General features: G+C 58.9%; 1 protein-coding gene across 4 annotated transcripts; it reads left to right on the forward strand.

Annotated features, from left to right (window-relative positions):
* The first annotated feature begins 1,491 nt into the window (after nucleotides 1–1,491).
* MYO1C (myosin IC) lies at nucleotides 1,492–25,692 on the forward strand. 4 transcript variants are annotated; one of them, XM_045164921.1, is made up of 32 exons: nucleotides 1,492–1,754; nucleotides 9,264–9,419; nucleotides 9,542–9,657; nucleotides 10,291–10,489; nucleotides 10,570–10,650; nucleotides 12,492–12,671; nucleotides 12,762–12,860; nucleotides 13,078–13,191; nucleotides 13,272–13,343; nucleotides 13,703–13,822; nucleotides 13,934–14,016; nucleotides 14,250–14,355; nucleotides 14,471–14,551; nucleotides 14,825–14,916; nucleotides 16,755–16,849; nucleotides 16,931–16,977; nucleotides 17,082–17,162; nucleotides 19,003–19,108; nucleotides 19,202–19,319; nucleotides 20,191–20,304; nucleotides 20,380–20,456; nucleotides 20,959–21,027; nucleotides 21,124–21,208; nucleotides 21,308–21,467; nucleotides 21,741–21,824; nucleotides 23,041–23,134; nucleotides 23,233–23,288; nucleotides 23,407–23,542; nucleotides 23,623–23,693; nucleotides 23,782–23,879; nucleotides 23,953–24,052; nucleotides 24,432–25,692. In XM_045164921.1, the coding sequence occupies exons 1-32, from the start codon at nucleotides 1,680–1,682 to the stop codon at nucleotides 24,456–24,458; spliced, it is 3,192 nt and encodes a 1,063-aa protein (XP_045020856.1). In that variant the 5' UTR covers nucleotides 1,492–1,679; the 3' UTR covers nucleotides 24,459–25,692. The 4 variants fall into 4 exon arrangements, with proteins under 4 accessions (XP_045020856.1, XP_045020859.1, XP_045020858.1 ...); XM_045164924.1 differs by lacking the exon at nucleotides 1,492–1,754 and adding an exon at nucleotides 2,534–2,687; XM_045164923.1 differs by lacking the exon at nucleotides 1,492–1,754 and adding an exon at nucleotides 2,748–2,772.
* Nucleotides 25,693–25,964: the final 272 nt, after the last annotated feature.

Below are 25,964 nucleotides of genomic sequence, written 5' to 3' on the forward strand. Positions count from 1 at the left end.
CAGAGAAATAGCGTGGTCCCCTGAACTGTGGTGTCATGCAGAAACACAGGAATGGGGTCAAGAGCTGGGTTCGAATGAGAGTCCCCGCTTTACCCTATTCTCCCCTACTCTACGAGTAGGGTACCCTCCTCTACCCTACTCCAGGAGTCCCAGTTTCTATAAAATAACAAATAGCATTCCAATTCGCAAGATTACTGTGCAAGAACAATTGCAAAACATTCTACCCAGCTCTTCAAACTAATCAATGCAGCCCTGGGGCAGGACCCCAGGGCTCCTGACTCCAGGGATCCCCGTGTTTCTCCTGTCTCTGGGTCATGCGTGTCATGTACGTGCCCACCTCTCCCCTTTGCCCTTCTGTCTTCACACACTCCTACCCCTGCCTCCTGTGGCCAGGAGGGCTGAGTCCAGCAGTGACTGAGAGGCGGGAAGGGGAAGGGGGGGTGCTCTCCCTCCCCTTGGCCCCAGTCAGGATATGGCCGCTCTGGGCCCAGCCCTGACCCGCCGAGTGGAAACAGGAAATATGTGAGACTTCGTGTGCGCTGGGTCTCTGCGCCTGGCTCCACGGCTGATAAGGGCCATTGTGTGGCCGCTGGGATGATCCTGCCCTGGATAGATGTGCTTCCCGGAGGAAGGAAGGAAGCTCTGCTGGCCTTTCCTGGGCGGGGGAAGCTGAGGGGAGGCAAGGAAGGGTGCCTGGGGGAAGGTGCCCGCCGGAGAGGGGCTGTCAAGGCCAGCGCAGGCCCACGGGACTCCACCCCTCCCCTGCCAGCATCTTCCTCTGGAAAGGTCGCTTTCGCCCATCCACTTCGCCCTTCCTATAAGGAATGGCCAGAGACCCGAGGGCTCAGTCCCAGGCCAGGAAAGTGTCAGCTGTGATTGAGCAACAATAAAGATAGAAAAACAGGAACATTTGAGGGTGGGGAGCACTGAGGGTGCTATGGAAAAGTAGGGCGCAAACAAGGCTAAGTTTCCCCACGGCTGGCCAAGCAACCCAAGGGACCAATGTCTCAAGCATTCGAGGCTCCAGAGGAGGGTAGGATAGGGGCCTCCTCAAGGTGCCCTTCTGACTCTCCAGCCAACTCCCTCTGCCCAACATGGCCAGTCCCCAGCAGCCCTGGCCTCTCAAACCCCCGCGGCTCACCTGCTGCTGCGGGCGGCAGGCAAGCTGTGGGGACACGCAGAAGGCGCAGTGCCTAACGATGGCTCCCCTTGGCTCAGGGCAGGATATACATTCTGATTTGGGGAGTGGTCACTGTGCTCTCAAGCTGACATCGGTGAGAGGGCATCAGGAGAGGCCCGGTCATGGAGCTGCTGGGGGAACGGCCTCCTACCCTTTGACCTGGAGCCCAGGGTCCCCCAGGGGTGGCTGCATCAGCTCCTCTGGTTACCTGGGACAACAGGCATTTCCTCCATCCCTCAGCCCCTCCTCTTCCTGCCCCAACCCTGCTGGGCCAAGAGGCCTCCCAATCAGACCTGGGCTTCTCCAGCTGTGTCCTGAGGCACTGGACCAGACCCATCCCCTGGGGCTGGAGTTGAAGCTGAACCAAGTGGCCATCCCAGCGTGAGACCAGAGTCCTGGTTCCGGGCACAGCCAGAGCCAGCGGGCGGGCTGGCAGGCAGGCAGGCGGGCTTTTGCTCAGAGGTCCCAGAGCTCGGCACGCTGGCTCTCCACAGGCGGAATGGCGCTGCAAGTGGAGCTGATACCTACCGGGGAGATCATCCGTGTGGTTCACCCCCACAGGCCCTGCAAGCTAGTAAGTTGGGATGCTCTGGGCTGGGAGGACGGTGGGAGTGTCTCCCCAGTGCCCAGAAGCCCCCTCTCAAGCAAACTCCATGGGGAAGAGGTGAGCAGTGGGGAAGCGTTCTGGTCCTTGGTAGGACGTGAAGGGACCGGACAAGAAGGGGTAAATGGAAGGAAGGGGGATGGGTTTAAGCCCACCAGGGGCCGAGTGTTTCAAAGTGGGGATCTGGGTTTGACTCCCTTCTCCTCCAGCTCCCTGATCCTCAGTGGGACGGGCTATGACCTGGATTAACAACACAAGGTGACAGGGCCGCTCCGAGATCTAAAGAATAGTGCGTATAAAGTTCCAGGTGGCATATAGTACAGGCTCAGTTAATACCGCCCGGCTTTCCCGTCTGGCTTGAAAAACTGACACTGGCCAGTTCAGAGCAGTAGTGAGGGTGGGGAAGGAGGGTGAAGGGAGTCAGGCAGGCGCAAATGGGGAAGAACTATTTGGCCTGGCAAGCAGGGGAGGGTCGGGTTTGCAAAGGCGCACTAGGGTGAGAAAGGAGAAACGTATAAGACACCCAGCCACCCTGCACTGCAGCAAGTGGGCCAGGTCGTCGACAGAGGAGGGTGCGTGCGTGCATGTGTGTGGTGTGTGTGTGTGTGTGTGTGTGAATGACTGTGACGCGCCTCGTCCCGGGGAACTGGCTGCGGAGGGTGCTGCATCAAGCCCCCTGCGGACACGGACGCGAGCCGGGGCCGGAGCCCGGCCAAGGCCGGCCGGGGCGGGGCCGCAGGGTGCGCGCGCGCGCCGGGGCCTGGGCCCTGCCTGGGATGACGACAGGCAGCGGCTCGGCCCCGGGCGGGCCCTGGGCGGGGAGAGCGTGCCAGGGCCGCCAACTCCGGAGCCGGCCACGCCGCCTAGCCTGGCCCTCGCCCGCGCACCCGAGAAGCCGAGAAGGTGGGTACACAGGGCGCAAGGCGGGCCGCAGCCGCGTGGCCCGGGGGAGCTGGGTGCTTCGCTCGCAGGCAGGATGGATAAGAGGGTAAGCGGCCGGGCGGCGACCCAGTCCCGGAGCTACCGTGCAGAAGGCGAGGGTCGCCGGCCCAGGGATCGCGGGGGCTGCGGGTAGGCTCGGCACGGCCGCTGCGGGGGTCCCAGGACCCGGTGGCGCCGGAACTCGGCCTGATGGAGACTTAGATTGTTTGCGGGTAACGTGAGAGCGGCGAGGAGCCGCTGGAGCCGCGGGACTCAGGCACCCTGCGCGCCCTTTGGGGCCCTCGGGCAGCCTGCTCTGCCTCCGGGTTCCGGAGCAGCCGTCCGGGCCCCGCCCCTTCCCGTTCCCCGCCTCCGGGCCCTGGCGCGCGAGTGGCCCCTGCGTGTGTGCTCCGGCTGGGGGGCTCCGAGATGAATGAGAGAATGAATGGCTGGCCCACGGCCTATTCAACGCCGGGCACGCTCCGGCCTTGTGCTCACACTCCCGGGCTCTGTGATTCATTCATTCACGCAGGCGTCCGCGAGCAGTTTTTGAGCCCCCACTGTGTGCCTGCCTGGAGCGGGGGCAATCTCCTGGGAGCGACGGACTAGGAAACCTTCGATTAGAGCGGAATGCGCCAAGGAGGGGGCTGTGTGTTTCGGGGAGTCAGGAAGGGGTTCTGGAGGAAGTGATACCTGAGCCGTCTTCAAGGATGACTAAGAGTCAGTCAGGTGGGGAGGGAGTTGGGTGCGAGGGCCAAAGAAGCTGCAGGTGCAAAGGCGAGAAGCTTAGAGCCGGGCGGCTGGTGGCAGGGGCGTCCGCAGAGCGCCTCTTGGCTGCGTGGGGTGGTGAGGGAGGCGTGGGGAGAGAAGGCACTGGAGAGGGTACCCCTGTGGCCACACAGGAACTCCGGAGCAGTGGTAAACTGAGGACAGAGAGGGCAGCTGAAGTCCACAAACAGGGGCCTGGCAAGAAGCAGTGGGTGTGCTTGGCATACGGAACCTTCACTCTCTTAACATGAGAAGTTAATTGATCAGATTTGCATTTGTAAATACCACTGGAGGCTGCAGGAAAATGAATTGGAGGAAGGCAGGGATGCCAGTTTGGAGGCTGCTTGCCTCATCCAGGGGCACAACAGTGATGGAGGAACAAAGTCGGGGGGGGGGGGGTTGTTGGCAGGTGGTGACTCCTCTGTGTGAGGAGTGGAGGGAGGAGGGCAGGGCCTTTGATGCCTGGCAGTGACAACTAGCTGGAGGTGCCTGTCTCCTCTCAACAGATGGGATATTGAACCAGGAGGACAGGTTAGGGAGCAAGGTGCTTTGTTTACTTCTACTGGACCCCCAGGTAGAGGCATCTGGCAGGCAAAAGGCCCGTGAGTGTAAACCTTTGACTGGGGTCCATGAGATATCAGGTAGAACCCCTAAGTCCTCGTCTTTCCTTTTCATTCCCCCTTACAACAGTTCCCTTGAGTCTGGAACAGTCCTAGGTGGGGCAACCTGGGCCCAGACCTAAGATACGTTTGATTTAAAAAAAGAAAAGTCGAGCACCAATTCTGTGCCCAGCATGTGCTGGGGGTAAGATAGGCTATGGTACTTTCTGCTGCCCCAACAGGCTGGGAGGCTACCCCCAGTGGAAACCAGTTTCTAGCAGCAATCTGAGGGTCCTCAGAACACCCTCTCCAGACCTCCATAGCCCTGGCCTGAAGGAACCCCTGAAGCTGCTCACTACCCTCCCAGAGGACAGGTTTGGGGGCACCTGGCCCATGCTAGGTAACAGGGGGAATAATCTAGGTCTGCTGGGTCTGCCCATCCCCGCTTTTAGGGGAAACCCCTCTCCAGATGGAATGAAACCTAGAGGCAGCCTTGGAAAATAAGTCCTAGGTCACTCAGAGGTGAGGCATGGCTGCATCCTAGTCTGCAGCCAGCCCCTAGGTTCAGGGCCATGCTGGGGACCCAAGGATCATGGCCCACTCCCTAGCTGCTATTCCCAAGGCCTACACGTCAATACTCACACAACACAGCCAAAGGTGGATACTAGGCACTGCAGTCACAGGTTCACTAAGGAAGGTCACAGCCTGGCAGGTAGCAGGTTAACCGAACAGAGAAGCTGGGAAATCTGCCAAGGCTAAGCAGGCGTCTCCCCCTCAGGCAGCCCTACAGGAATAGACAGTGGTAGACTTTCCAGTTCCAATGCCACCCTTTCTTTTACTAGCCCTGGGATCTTGAACACGACGTTCGTCTGCTGAGCCTCAGTTTCCCTGTCTGTAGAATGGGGGTAATAATCCAGACTTCAAGGCTCAGTTCAAGGGCATTGAAGGTAGTATCAGAAGACAGCGATCCGAACGCAGGAAGCGCCTGGCGCTGCAGCCCTGGGGTCTCTCACACCCTCGATCCACCCACCCCAACCCCCACCCCACCCCCGCCTTTCTAACTCCTCTTACCCCGGGTCAGGCGCTTCCGCCTAGCGCCTAGCGGGGCGGGAAGGCCGGTGGCGCTGGCCAGGGGCTGCGGTCTCGCCTGGCCTGCTTAGCTGCTTAGCCGCTTAGCCGCCCCCTCCTTCCGCCACCGAGTGGCGGCTCTGGGGGCGTCGGCGGGCATCCAGGGAATGCGGCAGAGCGGCTCGGGCGGGGGTGGCCGGCCAAACCCCTCGGTGCGCGGATTCCCCTCATTCCAGCAACTAGCCGCGGCGGCTAGGCCACGCCCCCTTACCCGCCAGGTCACGCCCCCTTGCCAGCCCCTCCCCTCGGGCCCGCAGACCACGGCCAGCCGCGCCAACCCGGTGCTTGCACGGCCTTCGGAGCCGTGCTCCCGGTGGGCACCGGCTTGACCCCCTTCCTCACGTCCCCCAAGTACCTCCCCACTCAAGCTGAGCGGGAGGCTGAGTCCTCTCCGCTCTCTTTCTTTCTGCATTTTCACCCCGGGGGCCTCGCGGAGGGGGCCTCCTCCCCACCAAAGCCCGAAGCTGGTGGCATTTAAGACCCAGCCCCGCCCTTCCGCTCCCACCCATCTCCCAGCTGCGCGCGGTGGCGCTCGGTCCCCTCTGTCCCTCCAGAGGGCCCCATCTCCCAGCTGGCGCCCCCCGCCGCGGGGTCCCGCGGGCTCTGGCCGGGCTGTTGTTTTCAAAGTAATAACCCTTCCCCAAGAGGCTGCAGCCCGCACCTGCCGCCACCTCACTCCCTCCCCGGGGAGCATAAGTCCAAGAGTGTGGGCCAGGCTAGGGCTTTGGGTCCTAACCCTGCCTTCTGCCCTCTAGGATAAAGTCAGCATCTGCATTATTGCACCTCTGTTCCTTATCTGTCAGGTGCAGTGGAGGTGAAGTTGGAGAGCTCTTTCTAATTGGCCGAGGGACACGCCTCAGAGGCTTTCCCTGCTAGATAACAAGTGTGACCTGTCTGACCCAGGACCTGGCTCTGTATGTCTGTTCCCACTGGCTTCCCAGATGACGCTAGTGGTAAAGGACCCGCCTGCCAATGCAGGAGACATTAGAAATGTGGGTTTGATCCCTGGGTGGGGAAGATCCCCTGGAGGACGGCACGACAACCCACTCCAGTATTCTTGGCTGGAGAATCTCATGGACAGAGGAGCCTGGTGGGCTACACAGTCCCTAAGGGTCACAGAATCAGACATTACTGAAGCGGACTTAGCATTGCCTTGAAGAGACGTCTGCTCCAAGCCTGTGCAGAGAGTGTCTGGCAAGAGAGGGAAGTAATATTTACTGAGGGTCTGGGAGGTGCCTGGGTGCCTTATCTTAGGCTTCTCAACAGCCCTTTGAGACAGAGGTTAGTCTCATTTCAAGGCTCTAGGAGAGGTTCCCAGAAGTGAAATGACCTGCTGGCAGTCATACCGCTTGTGAGAAGTAGCCCGGCCTTTAGGAAGCACTAGCCATCACACGGGGCTTCCCTGGTGGCTCAGACAGTAAAGAATCTGTCTGCAGTGCGAGACATGTGGGTTGGATCGCTGGGTTGGGAAGATCCCCTGGAGGCAGGCATGGCAACCCACTCCAGTAGTTTTGTCTGGAGAATCCCCATGGACAGAGGAGCCTGGAGGGCTACAGTCCATGGGGTCGCAAAGAATCCAACACGACTAAGGGACTAAGCACAGCCATTACACCCCCACCTACCCTGGGATCTGAGCTAGACTTGTCCCACAGGCTGCTGCCCACTGCGCACCTAGAGCTCAGCGAGGATGGGGCTGCTGGAGGCTGGTTTGGTTTGGGTAGCTGGAGGGTGTCCGGGGCAGAAAATATGGAAGGATCCAGAAAGGGACTCCCCCCACCAAACAGAAGAAAAAGAAAGGTGAGGAGCCCTTGGGCGCGGTAGGGGGAGCCTAGTCAGGGTGTCCGGGGTAGGGGGAAGGGTATTGCTCCGAATGCTGGAAATCGGGCCGTGGATTTCCCAGATGGAAAGCTGAGCCCTCCGTGGAGGCCCTACACGAACGACGCTGGGCACAGGCGTCCTGTAGCCGTCTCCCTCCATGGGGCGAGTGTTCTGTGAACCCAAGAGAGTTTCTTGCGACTTAAAGACGTGGGACCCACCCTCCAGACTGTACGGGGTGGGGGGTGGACAGTGTCCCCGCACCGAGGCTCCGCCTGCCTGGGCACGACGGCCGTATTTGGACATTTCGTTCTATTTTTAACTTTCCCGGGACTCGAGGTTGGGGTGAGGGGGGGAGGGAAATCCTGCTTCCTCTGGGACCCACGGGCCTCTCTGCCTAGTGAGTTGAGTCCCCAGCCTGGCCTAGTGCGCAGTATAGACACGAGCCCGGAAGTGAGTTCCGGGTCGGTGTAGACGCAGCGGCCGCGTGGGTTCCGGGCCCCACCCCTGGGAGAACCGACGACGTCCCTCCTGGAAAACCTGACTCAGGCGGAGCCCCTGCCCAGCCGGGAGCCCCGCCCCCGCCCTGTCCCCACCCACGCCGTTAGATTTCCCCCCGTCCCCTGCACTGAGCGCCTGCCCCACCCCTACCAACTGGAGAGGGACCCCGGAGTCCGAGCCCTGAGCGAGGCGGGGGCGCCTAGGAAGTCCCACGCCTCCGAGCCTAGCGGAGGCGGAACGGGGGACGGGCCGGGCCCTCCCTCGTGACGCCGCCGCCGCCGCCGAGCCCCGGGCCGAGAGCGCGGGCCGCGGAGACGGGCGCCGGGCCGACCGGACAGGATGCGCTACCGGGCGTCGGTGAGCGAGGGGAGCGGGGCAGGGCCGGGGGGGGTCCCAGGCGTCCCTGCCGGCCTCGCGGCGCCGCCTCCGCCCCGTCAGGAAGCGGGCGCGGCCCAGGAATTTCGGGTGGAAAAACGTCCCGGAAAGTTGCAGGAGAGTGGAGGCCGAGGCCGGGAAGGCCGCGAGGTGCTCGGACCCGGGCCGGGCCAATAACTCCAGGGGAAGTCTGAGAGCGCCCAGACCCGCCATCCAGAGGGCAAGGGGGCGGGGGCTTGGGTCAGATTTGGCAGCAGCTTTGGGACAGAATTAGAGAGGTGGAGGGGAGGGCACTGAGGGGCAGGCCTAGAAGAGGCAGGGCCACGGCCAGACCCAAAGGGGTGCCCCCCCCCGCCCGAGATCTGGGTGGTCTGCGGTTGGAGGTGACCTGGTGGCCTCTTTAGGGATCCCTACCCCTGCGGCCAGCTTGCTCTTTCTTCCCTGACCCTTGACACTCTTGGTGTCAATTTCCTAGAGCTCTCAGACCCTTTTGAAGAGTGTGGTGAGGGGTGAGGGTCTTGTTGAGCCTGTGCTTCTTCCTACCCTCTGATGGGCTCCAGCTGCCAGCTGGGTTTTCCCTGGTAAAACCCCTGCTCCCTTGAGACTTCTCAGGACTCCCAGTGGAGGAGGGTGTCTGGGGAGCCTGGCAGCTGGCGGGGAGGGTGTGGTTCCGCTCTGGGAGGGAGGGCCCCCTTCTGGGGTGAGTGGTGAGCCCAGCTGGGATGTGAGGGTCCCCCTGCCCCTGCCCCAGGGGAATCTCTCTCCTGGTGCCTGGTGCAGCCCCTTGCTGGGTCCCTAGACCCTCTCCCCCTGGAGATTTTGGTGAGTCAGAGAGGGAGAGACAGCCCCACCCTGCTTGTAGAATTCACTCCATTCGGTTTGTCCTACAAAGCACCTGTCACACAAGGTCTAGAGCTAGGGGACTTGAAGTCACCTGGTCTACCTCAACTCCTCCTCCTTAGGATGCCTTCCAGAGAGAGAAGGGGTTTTGTCCAAGGTCAACAGAGCATTCTTTCTTTTATTCTCATGACATCACTCCCCCACCCCTAACTTTCTCTACACAAACCAGCCTCTCCCTGGATTCAGTGGCCTTGGCCCCATGTCCTCTGGGACCTGTGTGTTCCAGTGGCCCGTGTTCAGGCCCATGTGCCCCAGGTGGCCTTGCTTCTCGGACCCATGTCCTCAGTGTCCCATGTGCCAGCTTTCTGCCATCCGGGCCCTCTCTACCCAGCCTGGGACACCCGTTTCTCAGGTGTGCCCTGTGTTCGCGTGCCCTGGTTGCCCCCTCAGTCCTCCAGGCTGTGGTGAAGGGGAGAAGAGCCCTTCCCTTACCCTGCCGCCTCTGACTCTCTCCTGTGGCCCATCCCTGCAGGCCCTGGGCAGTGACGGGGTGCGGGTCACCATGGAGAGCGCACTGACCGCCCGTGACCGGGTGGGGGTACAGGACTTTGTGCTGCTGGAGAACTTCACCAGCGAGGCCGCCTTCATCGAGAACCTGCGACGGCGCTTCCGGGAGAACCTGATCTATGTGAGGCCGGAGTGGGAAGGAGGAGGGGGTGCGGGGGCCACAGATGCAGGGCTGCAGGGAGTCGGGGGAGCGGCGCCGGGGCCTCTGGGAGAAACTTCTGAGCCTCCTCCTCTGACCCCCAGACCTACATTGGCCCCGTGCTGGTCTCTGTCAACCCCTACCGAGACCTGCAGATCTACAGCCGACAGCACATGGAGCGTTACCGAGGCGTCAGCTTCTATGAGGTTCCACCTCACCTGTGAGTGACCCCCCCCCCCCCCCCGCCCCCCAGCATCACCACCTGAGATGATTCCACCCAACTTCCCACTTGGGATGAATCACAATTCACATCTCTGAGGAATACCCAGTCCTCAACCAAGGTGAATCTCTCTATCCCATCAGGATCCCCCTAGCCTCCACCCCAACTCACACCCAGGACTATTTTTTTGGCCCTGCTGTGTGGCTTGTGGGATTTTAGTTCCCTGATTGGGAATTGAACCCGTGTCCCTTGCAATGGAAGTGTGGAGCCCTAATCACTGAACCACCAGGGAATTCCCACACCTGTGACTTATTCTCCCCACACTACCTGGACATGGCCCTCCCACCTTAGTGACCCTCTGACCTGCACCTCTGAAGGACCTCCCAGCCCTACCTATGAATGACCTCAATCTTCACCTGAATGACTTCCAGTCTCCTCACCCATGAGTGATCCCTTCAATTTTCCATCAGAATATGACTCTCATTCTCAACTGTGAAGGATCTCCCTTGACCCACATCCTGGAGGGGTCACCTGTCCTCAAGGGTACACCCCCAGTCCTTCCTGTGGGATTCCCAGGCCCTGCAGCCACTCGGCCCCCCTGCCCCCTAAGCTCCTGAAGGGCCTCTGCCCCAGGTTCGCAGTGGCTGACACTGTCTATCGGGCACTGCGCACGGAGCGCCGGGACCAGGCAGTGATGATCTCTGGGGAAAGCGGGGCAGGCAAGACCGAGGCCACCAAGCGGCTGCTGCAGTTCTATGCCGAGACCTGTCCAGCCCCTGAGCGGGGTGGTGCTGTGCGGGACCGGCTGCTGCAGAGCAACCCGGTGCTGGAGGTGAGGGGACAGCAGCCCCTGGGGGTGGGAGGGGCAGGGAGAGGCCACCAGGCACCCCTCACACCCCGGCCCTTTCCTAGGCCTTTGGCAACGCGAAGACCCTCCGGAACGATAACTCCAGCAGGTTTGGGAAGTACATGGACGTGCAGTTTGACTTCAAGGTACCCATGGGCGGGGCAGGGCAGGGGGAAAGGGATTCCCATGTAGTGGGCACCCACTGGCCCACGTCTTTGGCACCAGCAAACATTTATTGAGCACCTTCTGTGTGCCAGGCACTGTTGCAAGTGCTAGTGACACAGAAGTGAAACAAAACAGACAGAAATCCTGCCTCCAGGGAGATAAAGAATTTGCCTGCAATGCAGGAGACCCAGCTTCGATCCCTGGGTTGGGAAGATGCCCTGGAAAAGGGAATGGCAACCCACTCCAGTATTCTCGCCTGGAGAATCCAATGGACAGAGGAGCCTGGCAGGCTGTAGTCCATGGGGGTCACAAACAGCAGACATGACTGAGCGACCAGCAGGGAGATAGTCCACAGAAAAATGTAAAGTAGCCAACACATGTCACAGCAAAAAAGAAAATGAGGCAAGGAGAAGGGGCATTGGCTGTTTGAAATAATGCAGATACAGTAGGCATAGAGAAGGTGGCCTTTGGTAAAGCCTTGATGGAGACAGGAATGAGCTGTGCATACACCCGAGAGGGTCCGGGCAGAGGGTACCACCAGTGCAGAGGTGCGGAGGAACGAGATGCTGGATGTGTTCACAGACAGCAAGGAGGCCAGGATGGCTGGAGAAGAGACCAAGGGGCCAAGGAATGGAAGAGGAGGCGCGATGGTGTGGGTCCTTTTGGGTCTTTGTAAGAATTTTTTTAAAACTCTTGAGTGGAAGTGAGGCAAGAGAATTTTGGGGGATTTTTGTTTGTTTGTGTGGTCATGCCTGCACGGCCTGCAGGATTTTAGTTCCCCAACCAGGGATTGAACCCATGTCTCGTGCAGTGGAAGTGCAGAGCCTTAACCACTGGACCACCAGGAAAATTCCTGCAAGTTTGAACCATATATATATATATATTTTTTTTTTTTTTTTTAACTTTTTGGCCAGGCCTCACAGCATATGGGATCTTAGTCTCCCAACAAGGTATTGAACCTGTGTCCCCTGCAGTGGAAGTACACTGAAGCGCCAGGGAAGTCCCAAAAGTTTGAAAGAGAAGTGTATTATGACCTCAATTTCCTCTTAAAGTGATCGCTCTGGCTGCTTTGTTGAGAATAAATGGTAGATACCGAGGCCGAGCAAGAAAATGAGTTAGGAAACTGATGATTATTAGATCTGGGTGACAGATGATGGTGGCTGGGCCCAGTCTGGTGGCTGTAGCTGGATTCTGGATATTCCGAAGGTGAGGGTGGCAGGATTGGCTGGCTGATTGGACGTGAGGTGTGAGAGACAGGGAGGCTCCCAGGAGGACCGCAGACTTCTTGGTCTGAACACCTAGAAGGGTGAGCAGAGTGGGAAGAGGGAGCTGGTTTGAGGAGCGGAGACCAGGACTTGAGTTTCAGACCTGTTGAGTTTGAGATGCTTATGGGACCCCCAGGTGTGACCCACCAGGTAGAAAGGGCATGCATGCATGTGTGCTAAGTGGCTTGTCATGTCTGACTCTTTGCAACCCCGTGGATTGTAGCCTGCCAGGCTCCTCTGTCCATAGAATTCTCCAGTCAAGAATACTAGAGCAAGTTGCCATGCCCTTCTCCAGGGGATCTTCCTGACCCAGAGATCAAACCCGTGTCTCTTGCATTGGCAGGAGGGTTCTTTACCACTTGTGCCACCTGGGAAGCCCAAGAAAGGGCTTAGCATCCTCATTTCATAGAGGAAGAAATGGGGGCCAGGAGGGGTGACATACCTGAGCCCATGCAGCCACAGCTAAAATTCATACTCTGGAGGGCAGGGGGGGAAGGGGAAGATGGGCTGTGTTCCCTGTCCCCCTGAGCAGTCACCACATCCTGCCCGGCCCGCAGGGTGCCCCCGTGGGTGGCCACATCCTCAGTTACCTCCTGGAGAAGTCCCGGGTGGTGCACCAGAATCACGGGGAGAGGAACTTCCACATCTTCTACCAGCTGCTGGAGGGGGGTGAGGAGGAGACGCTGCGCAGGCTGGGCCTGGAACGGAATCCACAGAGCTACTTGTACCTGGTGAAGGTGAGTAGAGGGGGGCTGGCGGGCAGGACCCAGTGCCACCCAGGGAACCCACCCAGCCAGAGCTGTAACCCCGCTCTGCCCATGCCACAGGGCCAGTGCGCCAAAGTCTCCTCCATCAATGACAAGAGTGATTGGAAGGTGGTCAGGAAGGCCCTGACTGTCATCGACTTCACCGAGGACGAGGTGGAGGTGAGACCTCTGTCGGGGGCCGGCCCTTTCCTCCTGTCACCCCTTGAAAATCCCAGGCTACCTTTACAGCCTGCTTCTACTCCAGCCGCCGTCTCCTCTTACACGCCTTGCTCCCTCCATTCCCAGCTCCTGCTGACCATCCACATGTGCCCTCCTGGGGCTCTCAGACCCTCCCGTAACCCCCGCCGCCCCTCCCTGTCCCCTCACTCCCACCCAGGACCTGTTAAGCATCGTGGCCAGCGTCCTGCATCTGGGCAACACCCACTTTGCTGCCGATGAGGAGAGCAACGCCCAGGTCACCACCGAGAACCAGCTCAAGTACCTGACCAGGGTGAGGAGGCGAGCAGAAGGCGAGGGCGGGGCAGCTGGGACGGGGGGACTGCACCCTCACCAGCCCCATCCCCTTGGCAGCTCCTTGGTGTAGAAGGCTCAACACTGCGGGAAGCCCTGACCCACAGGAAGATCATCGCCAAGGGCGAAGAGGTGAGGTCAGGCAGTGGGGGGACAGGTGTTCCAAGGCAGCCCCCGCTCCCATCATCCCCCATTACCCTGGTCTGCTTAGCTGGTCCTCTTAGCAATATCGGAAGCTTATAAGGCAGGTGGCTCAGAGAGGCACAGGGAGGTGGCCAGGGTCACACAGGAAGAGGGTGAGGCTGGAAGGAAGACTCACCTCCAGGAATGAGACCTCTGTTGGGGCCACTGTGTCCTCCCCTGGACGCCACCCCCCAGCCAGCACCAGGCTCACTGGGGGCAGGGAGGGCAGAGTGATCAGTTTCCTGAGTCAAAGGGGCCAGGGGTGGGAAGGGACTGCATTCATCTCCCATCTCACCCTCCGCCCACAGCTCCTGAGCCCGCTGAACCTAGAACAGGCTGCGTATGCCCGGGACGCCCTCGCCAAGGCTGTGTATAGTCGCACCTTTACCTGGCTGGTTGCGAAGATCAACAGGTCGCTGGCCTCCAAGGTGAGAACTTGGCCCCTGCTACTCCCGAGGTAGCAGGGAGGGCGGTTCAGGGAGGCCAGGGCTGCGAGGTGGCGAACGTGGGGACCCACACCCTTGGTCGGCTGGCCCTAGGATGCCGAGAGCCCCAGCTGGCGGAGCACCACGGTCCTCGGGCTACTGGACATTTACGGCTTTGAAGTGTTCCAGCACAACAGGTCAGCGCCTCCCCTGACTCTGCCTGTTTCTCCTCCCATCGTCTCCCCTGCCCTGGTCCCTCACCTCTCGCCTGGCCTCCTTCATTCCTGCCAGTGACTTCAGCCGCTTGGGTCCTGCTCTGTGTTTCTTCCCTCAGCTAGCGCTGGGGCCTTGTTCTGCCCCTCCCCACCTTTCCTGGTCTGGCCCCCTTCCCCCGACTAAAGTACTGAGGACGCCTCTGTCTCCCTCACAGCTTTGAGCAGTTCTGCATCAATTACTGCAACGAGAAGCTGCAGCAGCTCTTCATCGAGCTCACCCTCAAGTCGGAGCAGGAGGAGTACGAGGCCGAGGGCATCGCGGTGAGTGCAGCCGGCCCGCGGGCGGCCCCACGTGCAGCCAAGGTCCAGGCCTGGGTGTCCCCAGAGGAGGAGCCGCGACCCCATGGTGATGCCTCCCTCCCCTTGTGCCCCTCAGTGGGAGCCGGTCCAGTATTTCAACAACAAGATTATCTGTGACCTGGTGGAGGAGAAGTTCAAGGGCATAATCTCCATTTTGGTGAGCCATCTGCTCCTCCAGGGCCTCGGGCTGGGGGCTGGGCGGGATGACGTCACCTCTTTCCCCTCGTTCTCCCAGCTGGACAGGCCTGTCTGCAGAGGCCCGGAGTCCTCGGAGCCTGATGAGGGACAGAACAGGGCTGTGTGCGGAGGGTGAGGGGAGGCACTGGCCAGCCCTTGGAGTGTCTGCGCCTCCCTCCGGGGCCCCTGAGTCCCTGTACTCTCCGGTCCCTCCCCCACACACACCCCTCACCCTCTGCCACCACCCACCCAGGACGAGGAGTGTCTGCGTCCCGGGGAGGCCACGGACCTGACCTTCCTGGAGAAGCTGGAGGACACAATCAAGCAGCATCCACACTTCCTGACGTGAGTGGGGCTGGGGGTTGTCCTGGGCCAGAGCCTGTGGAAGCCTGGGAACCCCCTCACCCATAAAGTGCCAGCCACAAGGAGGTGACCAGGGGAGGTGCCAGTGAAGGCCAGGCACACAGAGCCGCGGCTCCTGGCACCTCCCAAGTAATAAGCGAGGAACACCACTTTCTCCTTAACCCGCTTGAGAATGAAACTTGCTAAGGTTTTTTTTTTAGCCTTCTTGCTTGGAAATTCCTTTTTATTTAAGATATCCCATAAAATGGGATGAGGGGAGAAAAGAAACAAGCCTCTCTGTCCCAGCTTTGCCTTGCATATTTTGATCATATCACCTCCTCTAACTAGAAGCAACCCCCGGAGGAGGTTTTACTGAGACTCTCAGAGGTACAGCCCTTTGCCGGAGGTTATCTCACATCAAGTCCAGAGCTGGACCTCAGGCCCAGGGCCACAGATTAGTTCCCTGACAAGGAATCGAACCTGACTCCCAGCAGTGAAAGCAGAGTCCTAAGCACTATACCGCCAGGGAATTCCTGAGCAGCTTTTTCTGGGGCGAGCAAGCGAGGAACCTGTTTGTTCCCATTCCCCATGGGCTGTAGCAGGGGTCCCAGTAAAGCCTTGCCTGAAAAAAGAAAGAAAAACACCTTTTTTTCTGTTTGTAAAAAGAACATCCCTCCTCAGAGAAAAGTTGGAACGTGTGCAAAAGCCACTTGTAAGCCTGTCACCCAGAGGTCACCACTGTTAATAATTTGAGACGTTTTCTTCCTGCCTTTTTCTATATATTTATTTTTATTTTTTGCGGTTGAGAGCTTATTGTATATATGACTCAGGATAATGTTATATCCTGAGTATCTTCCTGTATCATCAAACAGAAAACTTTCAAAACACTTCCTCCGGCGGCTGTAACACATAGACACACCACTGCTCTCACCGGCCTCGCAGGGCCCTGTCCCGCCTCTGGGTTTATGCTGGGAAAACAGAATATCTACCCCTGGGCCTTAAATCTCTGCCTGGTCTCTCTGGTTAGTTGCTTGGCATTCTTCTTTAAAAAGTAGAAAATGGGCTAAAGGGTATAAACATGCTTAAGGCAAGAAGGCAATGGCACCCCACTCCAGTACTCTTGCCTGGAAAATCCCATGGACGGAGGAGCCTGGTAGGCTGCAGTCCATGGGGTCACACAGAGTCGGACACGATTGAAGCGACTTAGCAGCAGCAGCAGTCTCTTGGGGGCTGATTCCATTCTTAAAATGTAGCGCGCAGCACTCAGCGCTCTGAGCAGAGCCACGCAACAGCCGCTGCTGCTGCTGCTGCTGCTGCTAAGTCGCTTCAGTCGTGTCCGACTCTGTGCGACCCCATAGATGGCAGCCCACCAGGCTCCCCCATCCCTGGGATTCTCCAGGCAAGAACACTGGAGTGGGTTGCCATTTCCTTCTCCAATGCATGAAAGTGAGAAGCAGAAGTGAAGTCGCTCAGTCGTGTCCGACCCTCAGCTATCCCATGGACTGCAGCCTTCTAGGCTCCTCCGTCCATGGGATTTTCCAGGCAAGAGTACTGGAGTGGGGTGCCATTGCCTTCTCCAACGCAACAGCCAAAGGCAACACCAAATAGATCTCCACCCTGTGAGCCCTGGCAGCATGGAGGCTGAGGTCCCGGTCCTGGCGCTGTGTGACCCTGGACAAGGCCATCTACCTCTCTGAGCCTCTGTGGTGGCCTCTGTGCGGGAGGAGGCCCCACCCTGCTGGTTTCCTAGAGGATGCCTGATTCCTCTCTTGAAGTCTCTTCGGCAGACAGGGGCCTGGCTCAGGCCAGCCATTGGCAGCTTCCTCTCCCTGTTGCCCCAGGCACAAGCTGGCTGACCAGCGGACCAGGAAATCTCTGGACCGCGGGGAGTTCCGCCTCCTGCACTATGCCGGGGAGGTGACCTACAACGTGACCGGTGAGGACCCTAGGGCTGTGTCCCCCCGGGTGTGCTGGGAGAAGGGCTCTGCCTCCCCTCATGTATGCTCTCTCCCCTCAGGGTTTCTGGATAAAAACAATGACCTTCTCTTCCGGAACCTGAAGGAGGTGAGGAGGACCTCCAGGGGTCTGGGCTCTGAATGATCTCTGCCCCAGAAAGCTGACCGGCCTGTCCCTATGCTTCCTACGTGACCCCTGCCCTGCCCTCACAGACCATGTGCAGCTCGGAGAACCCCATCCTGGGACAGTGCTTTGACCGGAGTGAGCTCAGCGACAAGAAGCGGCCAGAGACGGTGTGAAGGCGGTGGGACCCCAGGGGGTGTGTGTGTGCACACGTGAGCGAGCCCAGTTCCTGCTTGAGCTGGGAGCTGGCAGTGTGTGTATGTGAGTTCCTGTATTTGCTGGTGCCTCGGTGCACATCTGTGTGTGTCTGGGAGGCTGCCCGTGGGTGCATCTGTGCCTACTTTGATGGGTGTCTGGGTGTATAACGTCTCTTAAGTATGGATGCACGTATGTACACCTGTGTCTGTGTGGGCGCTTGCATGCATTCACTCCCCTGCAGCAGACACTTGTAATGGACATTACTGGACACTTAGGATACAAAAATGAACACATGCTGTCCTAGAAATGTGCATGGGTGCTATGGAAACTTACAATAGGGAGCAGCAAATTGCCTGCGGAAGTAGAAGAGGGGAGGGGAGTCAGGGAAAGCTTCCTGAAGGAGAAAGCATCTGAGGTAACTTGGGAATGAGTATAGATGCTTGTCAGACGTATAGGAGGGCCCTGCAGAGCCCCACACAAGAACACAGTCCAAAAAAGACCAGGAAGTAGACCACAAAGTGCCATTTTCAAGGAGAGCAATGGGGGAAGGCAGATCTGGCCAGTGGTGCCAGACGAGGGGAATGCTCCATCCAGTGAGCTGTGCACAGAGATGTGGCTGCCAGGCTTGGCAGGGGGAGGGTCAGGGCAGTCCCAGGATGAGCAAGGTCAGGGAGAGGTGGAAGCCAGGGAGCTGCAGGCCAAGACATGCTGGCAGGGAGGCCGTGGAGGCAGTGTTGCCCAGAGTCTGACTCCTTGGGACCCTGTCCTCAGTTCCCCAACCCCACCCCTTCCCTGATGGTTCTCAGCCCCACCCTTGTGAGGACACACCCACTCCTGTCCAAGCCTCTCCAGCAAACCAGGGATTCCATTGACCCCTCCCAGGGACCCGCAGCTACTCCAGACCCCACTAGCCTATGATGCACCCTGACTGTCCAGTGTCCCAGGCATGCATCTCCTATTTGCCTAACTCAAGGCAGGGACCACCCTTCACCCAGTCCTGAAAGACAGAAGCCTGGGCCGCATCCCTCATTCCTTAGCCTCCCCCATTGCCCTCATCCTAACAACTGCTGGATCTTGCCGGTTTTTGCTGCCTGAAAACCCCTTCCTTTCAGCCCTTCCCCGTAATCCTTATTCCAGTTCTAGTCCTCTGAGCCAGTCAGCCTCCTCCCTGGTCTTCTGTCTTCCCACCTGCTCTTACCAACCACCCTCCACCTATGTGCTGTAGAGATACTCCAAAAGGCAGATCTGTTCCTGTCCCTCTCTCCCTCCAGATTCCTCTTTGGCTCCTTGTTTCCCTCAGGATAAAGTTCAGTGTCCCTGATGTGGTTCCTGAGTCCTACCATGACCCTGCCTCTCTGATGCTCTTTTCTACTCCCCTCCTAGATCCTTGCATGGCTTGTAGTTCCCTGTGTACACCAAGCCTTCGCTCACTCTGTTGCTCTGCCCAAGTGCCGTTCCTGCCTCCCTTCTGGCTGTCCCCTACTTGTCCTTTCCTTCTTACCTGAAGGGTTATTTCCCAAAGACCCTTCCTGCTACCCCCTACCCCACAGACAGAAAACTTGTAACATTTCACTTGGAAATGCTGCACCATCTTCATCGGCTTCAGAAATCTGACCTTTGCAGATGCTGCAACAAAGAGTTGTAATTTAAAAAAAAAAGTCTACGAAGGGCAGGGTCAGCTGTGGGAACTGGTGGTGTTTTGCCCCAGGGAGGGGTGTCTGTGGGGTTCTGCACAGGGAGGGGCATTTGCAGGGGTCAGTGGCCTCAGCCCAGCTACCACCAACCTTCCTGTTGTTCATCTTGGCTGACCAGGTGGCCACCCAATTCAAGATGAGCCTCCTGGAGCTAGTAGAGATCTTGAAGTCAAAGGAGCCTGCCTACGTCCGCTGCATCAAGCCCAATGACTCCAAGCAGCCCGGTAGGCCCTCCGCCCCGTAGGCCGGTGGGGGCTGGGCCTCCCCTGCAGAGGCCGGTCAAAGCCCGCTGACCAGCCGGTGATCTCTGCCCCCAGGCCGCTTCGATGAGGTGCTGATCCGGCACCAGGTGAAGTACCTAGGGCTGATGGAGAACCTGCGTGTGCGCAGAGCCGGCTTTGCCTACCGCCGCAAATACGAGGCTTTCCTGCAGAGGTGGGGGCGGGGCCTGGCTTGGCGCCAGGGAGAAGGGATGGGAGGGTGGAAGCCTCCGAGATCCTGGGTGGGAGGACAGCCCTCAGCTGTGGTGGGAGCCACGCCAGGGGCCCCTCCATGTGGCTCCTCCATGCTGCAGGCCTAATGTTAAGCTTGAGAGGGCAAAGACCAGCCCTCCCCACGCGCAGGCCCTGGCCTCACAGAGCAGCTGGTCAGGGGTCCAGTGAGGCACGCATTCACATACCTATCACCAGTGGAGACAGTAAGAGCCTGTGAAGGGGACAGAGTTTGCAGTCAGTTCAGAAAGCAACCTCGTGGTTATCCCTAGTCAGGGGTCTGAGGAGTCACCAGGCATATCTTTCTAGGCCTGTGACCTTAGGCAGATGTTCAGTTCAGTTCAGTCACTCAGTCCGACTCTGCGACCCCATGGACTGCAGCACGCCAGGCTCCCCTGTCCATCATCAACTCCTGGAGCTTACTGAAATTCATGTCCATCGAGTTGGTGATGCCATCCAACCATCTCATCCTCTGTTGGCCCCTTTTTCTCCTGCCTTCAATCTTTCCCAGCATCAGCGTCTTTTCCAATGAGTCAGTTCTTCACATCAGGTGGCCAAAGGATTGGAGTTTCAGCTTTAGCATCAGTCCTTCCAATGAATATTCAGGATTGATTTCCTTTAGGATTGACTGGTTGGATCTCAGATGAGAAACCTCGATTTTCTCATCTTTAAATTAGGGGTAGTAACAGAGCTACTTGCCCAACTTTCTGTGACCTGAGAGTCAGTGGGACCAGGAAAGCTGATCTGGGCTCCCAGAGAAGAGCGCTGGTGGGGGGCGGGGGCGTTGGGTGCATTTCTGCTCCTCCTGTCACCAGGTACAAGTCACTGTGCCCAGAGACATGGCCCACGTGGACAGGACGGCCCCAAGATGGGGTGACTGTGCTGGTCAGGCACCTGGGCTACAAGCCGGAAGAGTACAAGATGGGCAGGTGAGTGGCGCCCATGCCTGGGGTTTGAGGGGTACGGAGTTGGCAACCAAGGGCTGATCACTGCTGCTCTCCCAGGACCAAGATCTTCATCCGCTTCCCCAAGACCCTGTTTGCCACAGAGGATGCCTTGGAGATCCGACGACAGAGCCTGGGTGAGCGAGGGGCCCCACTCATCCTGTCCAGTGGGGTCTGTTCTGGGAAGTGGGAAAGAAATCGCTGTATTCGGGCTGCTTCTCTGGGACGTCCGCCACGTCCACATGGGGCTGCCCGCCTTGTCTGCTCCCAGATACACAATCAGCATGTTCCCACATTGCTTTGCTCCCTCTCTCGCTCTTTCTTTTTTTTCTTTTGGCTGTTCTGGGTCTTTGTTGCAACGCGCAGGCTTATCTGGTTGCACAGCTCAAGCTTAGTTGCCCCACAGTCTGTGGGATCTTAGTTCTCCAACCAAGGATTGAACCCGTGTTCCCTGCATTGCAAGGCGAAGTCTTAACCACTAGACCAGCCCTTGCCCTTTCCTGTACTCTCCTTCACTTATTTATCCTCGCACTCGAAGCTGGTTCAGCCACTCCCCTTACTCAGTGAGCTCTTAACAGGGCCAGGCCCCCAGCTGGGTCCCTTGCGCTCTGGCCAAGTGACTTTCTTTCCCAACCACAGCCACGAAGATCCAGGCCACCTGGAGGGGCTTTCACTGCCGGCAGAAATTCCTCCGGGTGAAGCGATCAGGTTCGGGCGCCCAGGGGTCTTCAGGACGATGGGGGCTGGGGCTAGGGTGGGCCACTGTGGGAAGAGATAGAGGTCAGCCATTTGTGGTCTCTGCAGCGATCTGCATCCAGTCGTGGTGGCGAGGAACGCTGGGCCGGAGGAAGGCAGCCAAGAGGAAGTGGGCGGCACAGACCATCCGGCGGTGAGCACTGGGCGCCATGCAAAGGGTGCAGAGCAGAGTGTCGGGGCAGGTCCGCTGCCAGGCTTCTCACCTCCACCCATGTTGGACCCCCGCCCCCAGGCTCATCCAGGGCTTCATCCTGCGCCATGCGCCCCGTTGCCCCGAGAATGCCTTCTTCGTGGACCATGTGCGCACCTCTTTTCTGCTCAACCTTCGACGGCAGCTGCCCCGGAATATTCTGGACACTTCTTGGCCCACGCCCCCGCCTGCCCTGCGTGAGGTCCGTGGGCTCTCCCTGCTGACTGGGGGACTACCAACTCACCCAGCGGAGGGACCTAATAACCATGTGACCCGAGGATCCATGGGAAGGGAAGGGACTTGGAGCTGGGCCATGGAGAGCGAGTTCTTTGCAGAGAAACAATTCAGGAATGGAAGGGTGTCCAGGTTGAGGGGGTGTCACTTAGGCCAAGACCCGATGGTGGGCACGTGCCTGTTGTCTGCAGAGGGAAGGAGCCAGGCTGCCTGGGTGCCCTGACCTCCCTCTCGCCCACAGGCCTCAGAGCTGCTGCGGGAGCTGTGCCGGAAGAACATGGTGTGGAAATACTGCCGGAGCATCAGCCCTGAATGGAAGCAGCAGGTATGGGGCTGGGAGGCAGGTACCAGGGGGCGGCGGGGTGTGGGGTGGGCGGTGCTGGAAGAGAGCTGGCCTGGAGGACCTTTGCCCTGACTTACCATGCAACCTTGAATTGATCCAGGCCCTTGTCTGGCCTCCTGTGTGAAGCGGAGACTGGAGTAGATTTTGCAAGGCAAATAGAGTTTATCTTCTAGAGCAGCTGCACTGGACTGGTTGAGGCTACCCAGAGTCCTGTGTTGAAAAGGCTGCAGCATCGGTCTGTTAGAATAGTTCCAGAGAGAGACATTGGTGACCGATGGGCCTTGTATTTGCCAACTCGGTATCGGATGATGATGAAGGACCCACCCAGCAGAGTTAACCTGTGGTAGTTTTTGGGGTTTTTTTTGCATAATTTTATTTATTTTTGGCTATGCTGGGTCATCATTGCTGTGCTCAGGATTTTCTCTAATTGCACCGAGTGGGGGCTACTCTCCAGTTGCGGTACACAGGCTTCTTGTTGCGGTGGCTTCTCTTGTTGCAGAGCACAGGCTCTGCTGCTAAGTCACTTCAGTCGTGTCCAACTCTATGCGACCCCATAGACGGTAGCCCACCAGGCTCCCCTGTCCCTGGGATTCTCCAGGCAAGAACACTGGAGTGGGTTGCCATTTCCTTCTCCAATGCATGAAAGTGAAAAGTGAAAGTGAAGTCGCTCAGTGGCTCTAGGGCTTCAGTAGTTGTGGTGCCCGGGCTCTAGAGCACAGGCTCAATAGTTGTGGCACACCACGGGCTTAGTTGCTCCAAGGCATGTAGGATCTTCTCAGATCAGGGATTAAACTGATGTCCCTTGCATTACAAGGCGGATTCTTAATCACAGGACCGCCAGGGAAGCCCCACAGTAGTTCTGAGTATTAGTATCAGCCAACTTTAAGATCTCAGGCCAGAGCTGAATCTCAGGGGCTCCAGGGCCTGTGATGATGGGAATAACCCCCGAAGTGGGGCCTGGACCCTGACAGCACTGTCATGACCCTTGTGGAGAGGCCACTGCCTCGGTTGGTGGGGACAGGGTAAGAGAGAGAAGGGGCTGAAGGGGAGTGTTGGTGGCAGGGCTTAGCCTCCTGCTTTTGGGGCCAGAGAGAGGGTGAGGGAGGTGGTCTCAGCTCCTGTCTCAGCAGACTCCTGCTCTGCTGTGACGGCCCCACCTCTCTGACATCCCCCGCCCTCCCTGCTGTTGTCTCCTCAGCTGCAGCAAAAGGCCGTTGCGAGTGAGATCTTCAAGGGCAAGAAGGACAATTACCCCCAGAGTGTCCCCAGACTCTTCATCAGCACGCGGCTCGGTGAGCCCCCGCCCCTCCAGTGCGCAAACCCTCCATCAGCAGCCCGGTCCCCTCTCTCCTCCCCTCATGCCCCCTTCGCTCCCCTATCTGGGTTGCAGGTGCAGATGAGATCAACCCCAGAGTGCTGCAGGCCCTGGGCTCGGAGCCCATCCAGGTGAGACCCTGCAGGCAGCCCTCAGCCCCACACAGTTCAGCTGCCTGAGGGCTGCGTGGGTGGGGGGCGGGGCTTGGGCAGGGGCTGAGGAGGCCCCTCACCCACCCTCTGTCCCCAGTACGCCGTGCCCGTCGTGAAGTATGACCGCAAGGGCTACAAGCCGCGCTCCCGGCAGCTGCTGCTGACGCCCAACGCCGTGGTCATTGTGGAGGACGCCAAGGTCAAGCAGAGGATCGAGTACACCAACCTGACGGGTGAGCCCGAGTCCAGGTTGGGTCCATAGAGGGGGCCCTGCTCTGCCCCTTGATCCCTGACCTCTGCCCTTTCCCCCCAGGAATCTCCGTCAGCAGCCTGAGCGACAGCCTCTTTGTGCTCCACGTGCAGCGTGAGGACAATAAGCAGAAGGTGCCCCTCGGGGCCTGGGGAGGCGGGGAGGGGACGGGTCCTCTAAGCGCCGGGCAGGGCCTGACCCCTTCCCCGTGTGGGCCCCCAGGGGGATGTGGTGCTGCAGAGTGACCACGTGATCGAGACCCTGACCAAGACAGCCCTCAGCGCTGACCGAGTGAACAACATCAACATCAACCAGGGCAGGTGAGGCAGGGAGGGCTGCTGAGCAGGCCGTGCATGCACAGGGGGCAGGCCTCACACACCCGCTTCTCTCTAGCATCACGTTCGCAGGGGGGCCCGGCAGGGATGGCATCATTGACTTCACACCCGGCTCGGAGCTGCTCATCACCAAGGCCAAGAACGGGCACCTGGCTGTGGTGAGTGTGGGGCTGGGGCAGAGCCTCTGGGGGCTGGGCCTTCGTCCCTCGGCCATCCTGGAAAGAGCCTGGGCACCTCACTGTGGGTCTCGATCCAGAGGGCACCCTTCAACCCATTGCCCACTGAGCACCAGAGACCAGTGCAGAGGGTCATAAAGAGGGCAGTATGGGCAGGTGGCAGGGGATATGCTGCTTGGGAAGAGAGGCCCACTCTAGTCGGGGCAGTAGGATCTAAGGGCCGAGTCTCCAGCACCGAGGCCTCCGGACCTGTCCCCTCCCTGCCCGAGCGTGTACTACCAAGTATCTACCTCATGAAGACCAGTGCCCGGAGCACCTCTGCTTCCTGCTCACCACTGGGCTTCTCCCCTGGTCCCCGCAGGTGGCCCCGCGGCTGAACTCGCGGTGATGAAGGCGCCCAGCGGACCCTTCCCGCCTCCCAGTGCTTTGCTCATCCCCTCCTCCCTTCCCAGCTACCAAAGACTCGAGCTTCCAGACAGGGACCTAGGGACACCTCGAAGCCCACCGACAAACTCCCACCTCCTGCTCAGCCCTCTCTCGAGGGGGCAGCAGGGGTGCAGGAAGCTGCCCCAGGAGTGGGCCAGGCCGGGCCACAGCAATAGGAAGAACCGGGGCCAGAGGCAGCCGTGCCAGCCCCACTGCCAATGCCAAATATTTGAGAGAAGGGAACTTTTGCTGAGGTTTTTCTCTGAGATTTTTTTGATGCTTTATAGGAAACTACTTTTTAAAAAAGCCATCTTCCCACCCGTGCCCTCCCCCATCCCCCTGCCACCGCCAAGACACACTGGATGTGTTTTCCCTGACTCAGCAGGGCAGGGAATGTCGCCAAGAGGGTGGGCGATCTGGGCCCTGGTGCCCTCTTCCCTGCCCAGGCCCCCCTCTTCTCCCCGTTCCCTTGGCACCTTGTCTGTCTGTCTGCCTGTCCACCTGTAGCCCACTCCGACATCCCCCTGGGGGCTAAAACCACCCTTGCCTCCTTCTCCGTCCAGCCTTAAAAATGCCCTTCTAATATCAGCCCAGCCTGAGGACATCCTGGAGTAAAGGCGGGGCTCTCAGAGCGGAGGATTTGGACAACTGGGAGATCACCTAGTTGAGTCTTCTGGTGTGACGGAGCAAGAGATAGAGGCCCAGAGAGGGGAAGGGACTTGCCCAAGGTGATCCAGCAGGTTGGGGCAAAACCAGACTGTCCTCAGCACACCTCACTGCCTCTCCCAGGGACTGGGGGCCCCGTGAAACAGGCTCATGTCTTAAGGGTGCATGTGGCTTCCTGACCAGCAATCAGCCTTGGGGGCCACCAGGTGGGGGAAACGCTTCCACCTGAGTCCATGCCTTAGGATGACAAACACCTTACCCGTATACTCTGGCCCCAGGTTAAAGACTCAGGGCCTTCACTGGCTCCTGACTCCCCTCCCTATCCTAGGAGCCTGGGGAAGGGGCTGGCCTTGGGAGGAGCTGCAGGGGCATCACCTCTTTCTGCTGCTTCTCCCCACCCCCCCCACCCTGAACTCCCCAGAGGGCCTGGAGGCTGCCCAGCTGCCTCTGCCCTCCTGCGGGTCTCAGCCCACTGCTGACACTTCTGCAATCCAGAGGAAACACTAAATAAAGCAATATGTGTTTGCCAACGTTGGTCTCCTTGTGAATGTTAGTAAAGGGAAGGACTTCCCTGATGGTCCAGTGGTAAGGACTTCCCTTCCACTGCAGGGGGCATGGGTTCAATCCCTGGTCAGGGAACTAAGATCCCACAGGCCACTTGATGTGGCCAAAAATAATAAATAAAAGGGAGACGACCCCCTAGAAGGCAACCAAGGGTCTTGTATTACTCTTTTTTTCCCAAAAACTTTTTATTTTGTATTGGGGAATAGCCAGTTAACAATGTTATGGTAGTTTCAGGTGA

This window comes from Bubalus bubalis, chromosome 3 (assembly GCF_019923935.1).
Source record: "Bubalus bubalis isolate 160015118507 breed Murrah chromosome 3, NDDB_SH_1, whole genome shotgun sequence".
Lineage (NCBI taxonomy): Eukaryota > Metazoa > Chordata > Mammalia > Artiodactyla > Bovidae > Bubalus > Bubalus bubalis.

Excerpts from the sequence above, each read along its gene's own strand:
- MYO1C (XM_045164921.1), top strand. The coding sequence starts at position 1,680 with ATGGCGCTGCAAGTGGAGCTGATACCTACCGGGGAGATCATCCGTGTG. Across the intron at positions 12,861-13,077 it reads TCACCGAGGACGAGGTGGAG|GACCTGTTAAGCATCGTGGC; the intron begins GTGAGACCTCTG and ends ACTCCCACCCAG. Across the intron at positions 16,978-17,081 it reads TCTTCCGGAACCTGAAGGAG|ACCATGTGCAGCTCGGAGAA; the intron begins GTGAGGAGGACC and ends CTGCCCTCACAG.